This window comes from Alosa pseudoharengus, unplaced genomic scaffold (assembly GCF_046254945.1).
Source record: "Alosa pseudoharengus isolate Yale_2024_CS ecotype anadromous, Long Island Sound unplaced genomic scaffold, YU_APseudo_1.1 YU_APseudo_1.1_scf_3, whole genome shotgun sequence".
In the NCBI taxonomy this organism is placed as follows: Eukaryota; Metazoa; Chordata; class Actinopteri; order Clupeiformes; family Clupeidae; genus Alosa; species Alosa pseudoharengus.
Window position 1 is genome coordinate 16,611,991 of NW_027468718.1, and position 10,000 is coordinate 16,621,990.

At 42.9% G+C, this 10,000-nt stretch overlaps 1 protein-coding gene across 1 annotated transcript in view; it reads left to right on the top strand.

Moving 5' to 3' along the window:
- The window catches only part of nalcn (sodium leak channel, non-selective), a 110,431-nt gene that overhangs the window by 45,916 nt on the left and 54,515 nt on the right, over nt 1-10,000 (top strand). Inside the window, exons 13-15 of the mRNA XM_076262542.1 lie at nt 4,192-4,383; nt 6,889-7,026; nt 8,375-8,449. Coding sequence (XP_076118657.1) covers nt 4,192-4,383; nt 6,889-7,026; nt 8,375-8,449 — 405 coding nt within the window. The remainder of the gene's footprint in view (nt 1-4,191; nt 4,384-6,888; nt 7,027-8,374; nt 8,450-10,000) is intronic.

Below are 10,000 nucleotides of genomic sequence, written 5' to 3' on the forward strand. Positions count from 1 at the left end.
TGGAGCTGAAACACGTCACTGGAGTTTTTTTTCTCTGTCCTTTTAAAAATCCTTGACAACTTTAGTAAGTTAAGGAAGTACACGTATAATAGGATGAGATAAGAAATCATTTACCGAGGCCACAAGGCCTCATCATCCCCTAGTTGCCCTGTAACTTGTACTCTCACGGCTATCCCATTAATACTGAGGGGCGCAAACCAACTGCAAAATAAATACATTCATTTTTCTATTTCTTTTGCCCCCCCCCCCCCCAACACTTTGCCCCCACCCATTTCATATCCCAGAAAGCGTGCCAGTGGTTTTCGACTGGTCTACAGGCAATGACATGCTTAAGTGCTCAATCCATCAAGAACAGCCCCAAATATATGACTCAATTTATTTTTACCTTTGAGGCAATGAAAATGTCCCCTGTGACAATGTGTCGTCAATCAATATTTTGCCACTTCCTCTACTTGTGGTGTCATTGATGGCAGGTTTCACACCTCATCAAAGTAGCAGGTTTATGAATGCTTATTTGATTAGATATTGTTGTGTATATAATTGTTATGGAGGGACTTTTGGAGCAGAACAGCTACAATTCTCCCAAACCAAATTCTAGAGAAAAAAATAAATGTTCATATATTCAAAAAAAATGAAGTGGTATACTGAAGAGACTGTAAGACTTTGGACCCAAAGAGCTTTCAGAATTCAATAGACCAGGTTGGAATAGGCATCCAAACTACAGTACATGAACATGAGGGCAATTACCAAATAATAACAAAAGGACAAAAAAATATAAATAACAAAATGAACAACCGCGCACGTGCTAGATGCCTGTCTACATTAGCCTATGCTTACAGCAGTTTTAGGCAAATACCAGCACAGACATTTTAGTGCAGCTTAATTCAGCGCCATACGCGATGTCAAGGCGTTGCCAATTAGCCGCATCACGGCTAATTAGCAATACAACCAAAAATAGAATTTTGCTATCATGCTTAGCATGGCAATCTAAAAAGAAGCACTCTGGTTTGTTCCCCTCAATTTGTTGCCAAAAAGGATCAGTATGAGATGCACAGACCTGGCATGGGTAATAAGGTAGGCAAAGTGAAGCCCTGCTTTCATGTGGTACCGCCAGCCTCTGCTGGTCTGTGACCATGCATCCATTAATACAAATTAAAAGCCCCTTTTGGCTCTGTTTGGTTCAATCACTGAGTCGGCTGTCAAGACACAGAGTGGCAGAGAGTGGCACATGGATATTAATGTCTGCCAGTTTAACCCGTCGATTAGATGGCTCAGGCATTTCCATCACTTTTACAGTGGGGAGATCGCATGGAGAATACGCAAACATTTGCATGGGAGTCCTCGCTTGATTGTGCGGTCTCCTGCACACAAACACTCACACACACACACACACACACAAACACACACGCACACGCACAAATACACACACACACACACACATGTCAGGACTTTTACAGGCTTTTCCCAAATCACGGAAGAAACGCAGAGACAGCGGTATAGTAGCAGATAATCAGGCAAGTCTTATTTAAATAAACTCCTGGTGCACTTACAAACTTTCTAATGCCTCGTTATTGGACTAAAGGTCATAGCTGTACTACTGCAGAAGTTTCGTACCATTCAGGGCATTATTAGTGGGGTAATTTACGAGAAAAGTTGGTTCCATTATGACTGCAGAACGTCATTAGTTTCTGACAGCGCTACTCGACCAGGGTTCAACCAAGGGAAAAAAGGTTCTGGGAGGGTGTTTGGCTCGGGGTCATGGTGCAAAGGACCCTAGGGTGAAATTACTCCGAACCATCGCTTTAATAAAGGTATTCAAGAAAACAAAAGGAAAAGTTTCTTCCGTTCTATAGGGCTCTATCAGAGGAGTTTGAAGGCCAGTCTTTTGGCCTTAGCCATGTAGGGAGGTAACCATATTCATTAGTGCAAATATTAGTTTTTCTCAGTTTGATGCTTGTGTCAAAACACTTCACACACTCTCCATATTAGTAGACTATGTTAACTACAGATTTAAATTTACATGTATTAATTTAGCAGACTCTTTCATCCTAAGCGACTTGTACTGTATGTCAATTATATTACAAGGGCCACTGTCCTCGGTGCAACTCGGGGTTAGGTGCCTTGCTCAAAGGCACAACGGGGGAAGTCGGGAATTGAACCCACAAATTTTCAGGCTACTGTATGTTAGCCCAGCTCCTTAACCATTACGCTACCACCACCCCAGTGATATTTTAGCATTGCCTTGATATAAATTGTGCTTGAAGTAATCACTGCGTCTTCCAAAATTCATGAAATACCTTTTGTCCCACTTACTGCATTGGAAATAAAAGAACACCACTTTTTGCCACACGGTAGAAAACATAATTGATAATAACTGTCATTTCAAATTCTCCACAGTGAATTTCAATAAATTCATCATGCAGTTTTGATGTTCCAGACGTATTAAAGCCCATTTATTCTCTTTGAAAAGTAGCTTTCATGTCCTGTAATGTTATCACCTTTCGATACTATAGAAATAGACCATTTTCAAAGTTTGTCTTGAAATGTTGAACTGATGAAATTCTCAGCATGTGGACAGTCCGTTGTAGCAGGCAGAATGTCTTATGTAAATTTCAGTACTTTCACCATCTTTACTGAGGTGACATATATAAACAGTCTGAACGTAATGATTAGAGAAGTACAATTTAACCAGATATCCTGGGTATGTTATTAGAGGAAGCATGACCTTCATAACCCATTGCGATGGAGCCGTAGTGTTCAGGATTAGAGACTGAAGAACCCTTCAGAGCCCCAGTCCCGCAGCAGAAGTAATTATCTTCACTCCTTTATCGCCCCAGATCATCTGTGGTGACTCATAAAGACACCGTGTCTTCTTCGGAAGAGATCCTCTTGTCTGGCAGAACATGTCACACTGTTTCCATTTTTTTTTGTCAAGACATGACGAAATCGATTTCAATGAAATTAAGTTTGTGCATTTTTTTTTTGTCATAACATGACAAAATCGATTTCAATGAAATGAAGTCTGTGCCTTAAAGAATTAAACAACACATAACAACTTTGAGAAGCTCAAGTCATGTGTTAGGGAGGTAAGACATGTTAGAAACCTGATTGCAGGGAGAAATTCTGTGTCGATGCAAATTGTAATTGTCAAACTATCCACCTAGTTTGACTCATCTGTCTCGGACAAAACTGGTGAGTGAAGCACTTTAAGGCAGAAAGCTGAGTTAGATTAAGGCCCACTGAGTTAAGGCCATGCTGCAAGATAAAAAGCAAAATGGCCTAGAAGAAAAATATTATTGAGAGCTGGAGGATCTGAGATTGCCTTTAGATGTGTCTGCAGTGAACATCATTCATTCAAAATACTCAGATACTGAGGTGCTTGTTTCTTTTGAAAACATTGTTTTAGAATATTTTAATGTGATAGTCTGTGACCTTCAGCATTTGTAGGTTGTACATTGTGCTTGACACATAGTGGAAGTTGGGAAGAAACATCAGAAACAAATGATGAAAAAAATGAAAGGTTATTTTTTTAATAGACAGAGGCAGAGTTTGGGAATGTGTGCTAGAGAGCACCAGGGCTGAACCTCCCAGGATCAATAGTTATCCATGGCCTGTTATCAAACCCTGACCAAGATGCATGGCCTTTGATGATATATTGTCACCGATAGCAATTTGGGTTTTCTGGTCTAAACACAAAAAAAGCGCACAACCATGTTATTTCTGCTGCCGCTTCCTCCATTTTATGTCAATAAAATCTGCAGCCCTGCGTATCGCTTTGTTCTTTATTTTTGTTGTTTGTTTGGGTGAGAATAGGCGTCATGAAACGACATTCCAGCAGATTCAGTTTTTAGGTTTTTAATTATTATTGTTATTAGTCATATCAATTATTATGGTAAGAATATGCAATAGTAATATACCTATATGATTATATTATGTTTACTAAAATAATCAAAATATTACTGCATCAATATTTGTGACTGTGAGACCCACACAAGAATTCCAAAGCATATGTACTGTACTTGTACCTGGGGGAATGGCAAGTAAAGATGAACTGAACTGACCTAAACTAAACCGATTAGTTTTCATTTCTAGGGGCGCAGATGTTTTGCAGTCTCATCATATAGCCCAGGCCTTAAGTTCTCCATGTGTCCAAAGTATGCAAATCCCTACAGAGAGTGTGTGTTGTCCCAGGTGCTACGAGTGGTGCGTCTGATTAAGATCTCTCCTGCGCTGGAGGACTTTGTGTACAAGATCTTCGGTCCGGGGAAGAAGCTGGGCAGCTTGTGTGTGTTCACGGCCAGTCTCCTCATCGTCATGTCCGCCATCAGCCTCCAGATGTTTTGCTTCGTAGAGGAACTGGACCGCTTCACCACCTTTCCCAGGGTAATATGCCTACGCACACGCACACACACACACACACACACACACACACACACACACACACACACACACACACACATAACATCCACAACAACAACAACAACATTTTACATTGAAGAAACAATCTATCATTCAGCTTATTTAAGTCTATGATCATTCATCACAAACTTTGTGAATGGGGGCAATCTTTTGGAGTGTAATCACATTTCAGGTTTTCCTTTCTATGCAGTTTAGCATAATAAAATTTACTTCATCGCCATCGACATTCACATCATCATTGACTCTTAAAACAACACCAGGGCTAAGTGCCTTATGGATAGACATGGTCTAATTGCATGCATGCAAAGTCATTTTCATCCCTTCCTTCATGACCTTTGATAATTGCAAACATAAAGACTTTGGTATGCAAATGTTGTTTTTTGTGGATTTGTTACACCTCTAGTTAAGACATCCATGAATCCTGTTGCACATCCTCGTGTGTTAGCAGATGGCAGCCCTCTGCTTTGCTCTTTGCTACAGTCTGAGATAGCTCGTCTCTCCTTCCTCTCTAGCATTAGCCAACTCTTTTTATCCCTCTCGTTTGGCAGCTAGTGGAGAGAATCCAATCATCCCTGTATTATGAGACACACTGACCGGTTCCTCCAAACAACCTTTTCCATCCAGATGGTCTGATAGCCATATAATATAATAAGGTTTATTTACCTAGCCTGCCTCCTCCCCTCCGTGTGGACCTGTTGCGGAGCTGATGTGGGTGTGTGGTGGTGAGTGTCTGAGTGTCTGAGTGAGTGTGACCAGCCATACTGAACAGCCCATGTGAAATGGAGGGCTGTAGACCTTCATTTGACCTCCCTTTCCCTCTCTGCCTCTCTCTCTCTCTCTCTCTCTCTCTCTCTCTCTGTGACGCTGTCTGTCTCTCAGTCCCTCTTTCTGTCTCTGGGTGATGCCTCACACTATCCCTCTCTTTCTCTCTCTCTCTTTCTCTCTCTCTCTCTCTCTCTCTCTTTCTCTGTCACACTGTCTGCCTCTCACTCTCTCTTTCCATTTATGGGTAAAGCCTCACACTATCTCGCTCTTTCTCTCTCTATCTGTCTTTCTTGCTCTCTCTCTCTTTCTATCTCTCATTGTCTCTGTCCATCTCTTTCTTCCTTACTCTTTCTGTAATTTCCTCTTTCTTTTTCTCTCTTTCTCTGCTTCTGTCTGGCCCTGTCTCTGTGCCCCTCCCTCTTCCCCCCTCCCTCTCCCTCTCCATCTTTGTCTATTTCTCTCTCTCTCTCTCTCTCTCTCTCTCTCTCTCTCTCTCTCTGCATTTTATGTTTTTAATGAAATGTTTATAACAATGTCATCGAGTTAATGTTGGAAGCCACAGTGCTACATCTCTTACATTATCGTCATCTCAAATTGCTGCCATAAAAGCAGCCAATTTAAAGAGGTGATTTTGAGACATTTAGCATTGTTGTTCCTGGACGACTGGATGAGCTTAAAAAGAGATAGCCTAATTAGCGACTGCACATTAAATCCTCGCATGGACAATGGAGATCTATTATGTGATTTGAGAGTCTTGTTTGGTGCACAGTGATTGCACAGCACTTTCTGGGAGATAAACATGGTGACTTTTTTCCTTCCTCTTTGTGTCTTCCCTCTTTCTTTTTGTTCTCAGTGATGCACACAATGATTTAGAGCAGAGATTCTTCTAGAGCATAAAGGTGTAGGTTTTTGAACGTTCTAAGTTCCGCAACAATTGAAGGTTCTAAAATTCTATGTTGAATTCAATGAACCCAGATATTCTTTAGAACGTTCATTTCTCAACATTCCCGTCACACTGGTGTGACGGTACTCCTTTAAGGGTTAAAAGGCTGCACATGGCATTATGATGGCATACCCTGGCATTATGGCATACCCTGGCATAATGGCATACCCTGGCATTATGATGGCATTCGCGGCACTTGTGTGGTACCCGTGGCACTGCGCGCTTCAAGTGGCCTCCTCAGCATGTCTAAAGGCCCAAAAAGTCTTGAAGGAGGCACTTGACATTTTCAACCCTTTTTGTTGTGTTGCTTATGGTGAGCAGGCAGCAAATGCCAAGGCTGGCTAATGAGGAGGGCTGTGTTCTCCACAGGGTTGTACTCATCTTCTTTGCTCTCTTCACCCCCCCCCCTTTTTCTTCCCCTCTCCCTCTGCCTTCCCTCTTTCTTTCTCTCCTCTCTCTCTCTCTGTCTATGACCCCTCTCTTTCTTTCTCTCTCTCTCTCTGTCTATGACCCCTCTCTTTCTTTCTCTCTCTCTCTCTCTCTGTCTATGACCCCTCTCTTTCTTTCTCTCTCTCTCTCTCTGTCTATGACCCCTCTCTTTCTTTCCCTCTCTCTCTCTCTCTCTGCCTATGACCCCTCTCTTTCTTTCTCTCTCTCTCTCTCTGTCTATGACCCCTCTCTTTCTTTCCCTCTCTCTCTCTCTCTCTCTCTGTCTATGACCCCTCTCTTTCTTTCTCTCTCTCTTCCCCCCGCCCGTGCAGGCCTTTATGTCCATGTTTCAGATCCTGACTCAGGAGGGCTGGGTGGACGTCATGGACCAGACGCTGGTGGCCGTCGGGAAGGTGTGGGCTCCCGTGGTCGCCATCTACTTTATCCTCTACCATCTGTTCGCCACGCTGGTAAACACACCCTTCTTTTTCACACGATAGCCGGAGCTGGAGCGCTACTGGAAAGGAAAAGTAATCCAGAGGAAAAAAAGGGGAAATTATTTTTTCAAAATAAGAATTGATTGGTCTGTGGACATTACACACAATCTCCAGGGAAACAGTGGGGTCCTAGAGAGCAGCAGTGCTGAGTAGCTCCCAGAGAGGTTCATTTTGGAGCCTTGCTCTAAAGATCATTGATCCCTACTGTACTGTATATCTCAGGCAGTCATTAGTCATAGTTTATGATAGCTGATATACTGTGTAAGTCCACACCAACACTTACTGTTGATTAAATGTAGGTGTGTTAAGATTTGTGTCCAATTTTTACTGGAACAGCCTCCAATTATGGTTTATGTTGCAATGTTTATTTAAATGGACAAAACAACATGTCTAGCCATAATTATGTCAGCATGACTGACAATTTTAAAATACCTCATAAAATTACACAAATTTACTGTAATGATTTTGAATATGATTAGGAAGAGAAACAGCTGAAATGTGGAGCCAAATGTGGAATACAGAAACAAAGTAAAGTGTTGTCAAAGTTCCACTTTTAACTCTTCGTGCTGACTCTTTGTTCATTATTCATCCAAAAGTAACGTTATTCTAGAAGGTGTTCAGTCTTCCTTGGTGAGGGGGAGGAAAACAGTTGCATTAACACAGCCCAGGTCAACGCGACCACGAGCCACGCTCTCTCCGGCACCTCCCGCTAACGCGTCCATTTTGGTCCACTGCGACAGGTTGCTTTAACTCAGCCGAGTGGCGCTGGATTCTGCAGCGTGCTCGAGCGTCCTCTCATTGAGGGTCATTATTAATGCACTCTGCTCTCCGCAGCCACAGGGGCCCGATGAGTCACCAAACCCAACACAAATTACCCATTCAGAACAATCCGCTGACCGATGGGTCTGAAAGGGCTCTGAGAAGGACCCCTGCAGATAACAGGATATTGTTGTTCGTCTATTTCTACCTTTCTCTCTCGCTGTCTTTCTTTCTCTTTCTTTCTCTCTCTCTTTCCCTCTCTTTCCATCAAAACAAGCTTTTTTCAAGAAAGACACAATAATGGATTCATGTTTTTCCGCTCCTAGCTCAAGGACCTCCTGCTTAATGATGTTTTCTTTTGCAAAAATGAATAAACAAGGACAATAGTCTTTCATCCCTTTGTTGGTTTAATTTAGTCTGTTCTCTGACACATTATTTAAATCATATTTTGGACAAAACCTTTTCACATTGCACATGGTTTGTCATGGCTGCATGCTTGTAGTATTGTACATGTGTGTTGTTTCTGAATGTTTTAAGATTCACATGCATATTCACTTTTCAGATCCTTCTCAGCTTGTTTGTGGCTGTCATCCTTGACAATTTGGAGTTGGATGAAGACCTGAAGAAGCTTAAGCAGGTAGGAAGCCTTTCTTGTGATCATGTCTGGTTTTGTAGTACTAGCAGTGGCCTGATTAGCTGTGTCAAGAATCAACTCATTTGCTTCATTCACTCACTCAGAATAGGAGCCCATATTGTACTGTATATTCAGACCTAGTGGAGGTAAACACATGCTCTCTGACATGGGTTTAACTTAATGGCTGTTAAGTGAATGGAAATCCATATGGGTCCGATCCTCACACGCACACACACACACACACACACACACACACACACACACACACACACACACACACACACACACACACACACGCACACACACACACATCCCAGGTTACAGTGCCTACATGATGATTGAGTAGAGGATATTTTGGGGCCATCTGGGACCTTTTCCAGTGAGTCATGTTGCCCTTAGTCCACAAGTTGTTAGGCAGCATCCGACCTCATGCTGTTTGGGTGTTTGCCCCTGTCATTGATTCAAAGTGGGCCTAAAGCTACTGCTGGAACCAGCTGTTGCACCTTAAACTGAAAATAGCGTTCCAGAGGATTGCATTCTCCTTGCTCCCACACGGGCACTGCGGGCAACACAATTTCTGATTCACGGGCACACACACACACACACACGCACACACGCACGCACGCACGCACGCACGCACGCACGCACACACGCACACACACACACACACACACGCGGGCAATACGATTTCATCATCCCTACAAATGGAAAATAACAACTCCTCGCATCACATAGCACTGTGGTTTAAAGTACAGTAACAAGTTCTCAACATGCTGAACACTCACCTACCTGCATCAACAGCATTACATTGCGTTTCTTGCGCACACTGGCAATGTCAGAGGCTCCATTCTCTGTATTGTGAGTCACTGTGACATCAAAATGAGTTTGAAGTTTTTATTTTAAGGTAAAATAAATATGTTAATTTAATTCTGTGGGTGGCATAGAATAGTATGGCATGACTACCAACGCTATTTTCCAGTCGTGTGCCATACTCATATGAAGACTGGTGGCTGATTTGTGGTAACGGCACTGGATGACTCATCAATCAGTGAGCGTATCTGACCGACTGACCGCCCTCCATCAGCTGCGAATGAGCCACTTCTGTGGTCACATGATAGTCAGGAAACGCCTCTAAAACCCAGTCTGTGTCTTTCTCCACGGACCTAGAATGCCCATCCCAGTCCACCCACATCCCTATACCCTAGGTGTTAAAAAGAATAAAAGAAAACAGACCAAAAAACATCAACAACAAACAAAACAGGGACAGCCTGCTCTCTCAGTACCCCCACTTCCCCACATCGCCCTGTCACGTCGCTCCATTCTGTCACGCGGCCAGCCTGGTTATCCCCCAGTCACAGATGAGTGATCGGCTGCTGCAGCGCTTAAATTGCCTATTTTACAGGTGCTTCAAACACAGATGGGCTCCGACTAATAATAGACCACCGGATTGTGTTTGCCTGCCAAAAATAGAGGGAGAAGGGGGTGCCTTCTCTAAACAGTTGGCAACAAACCAATTTTCAGTGCTGACCTCCATCACAACAAGCCATTCACAGA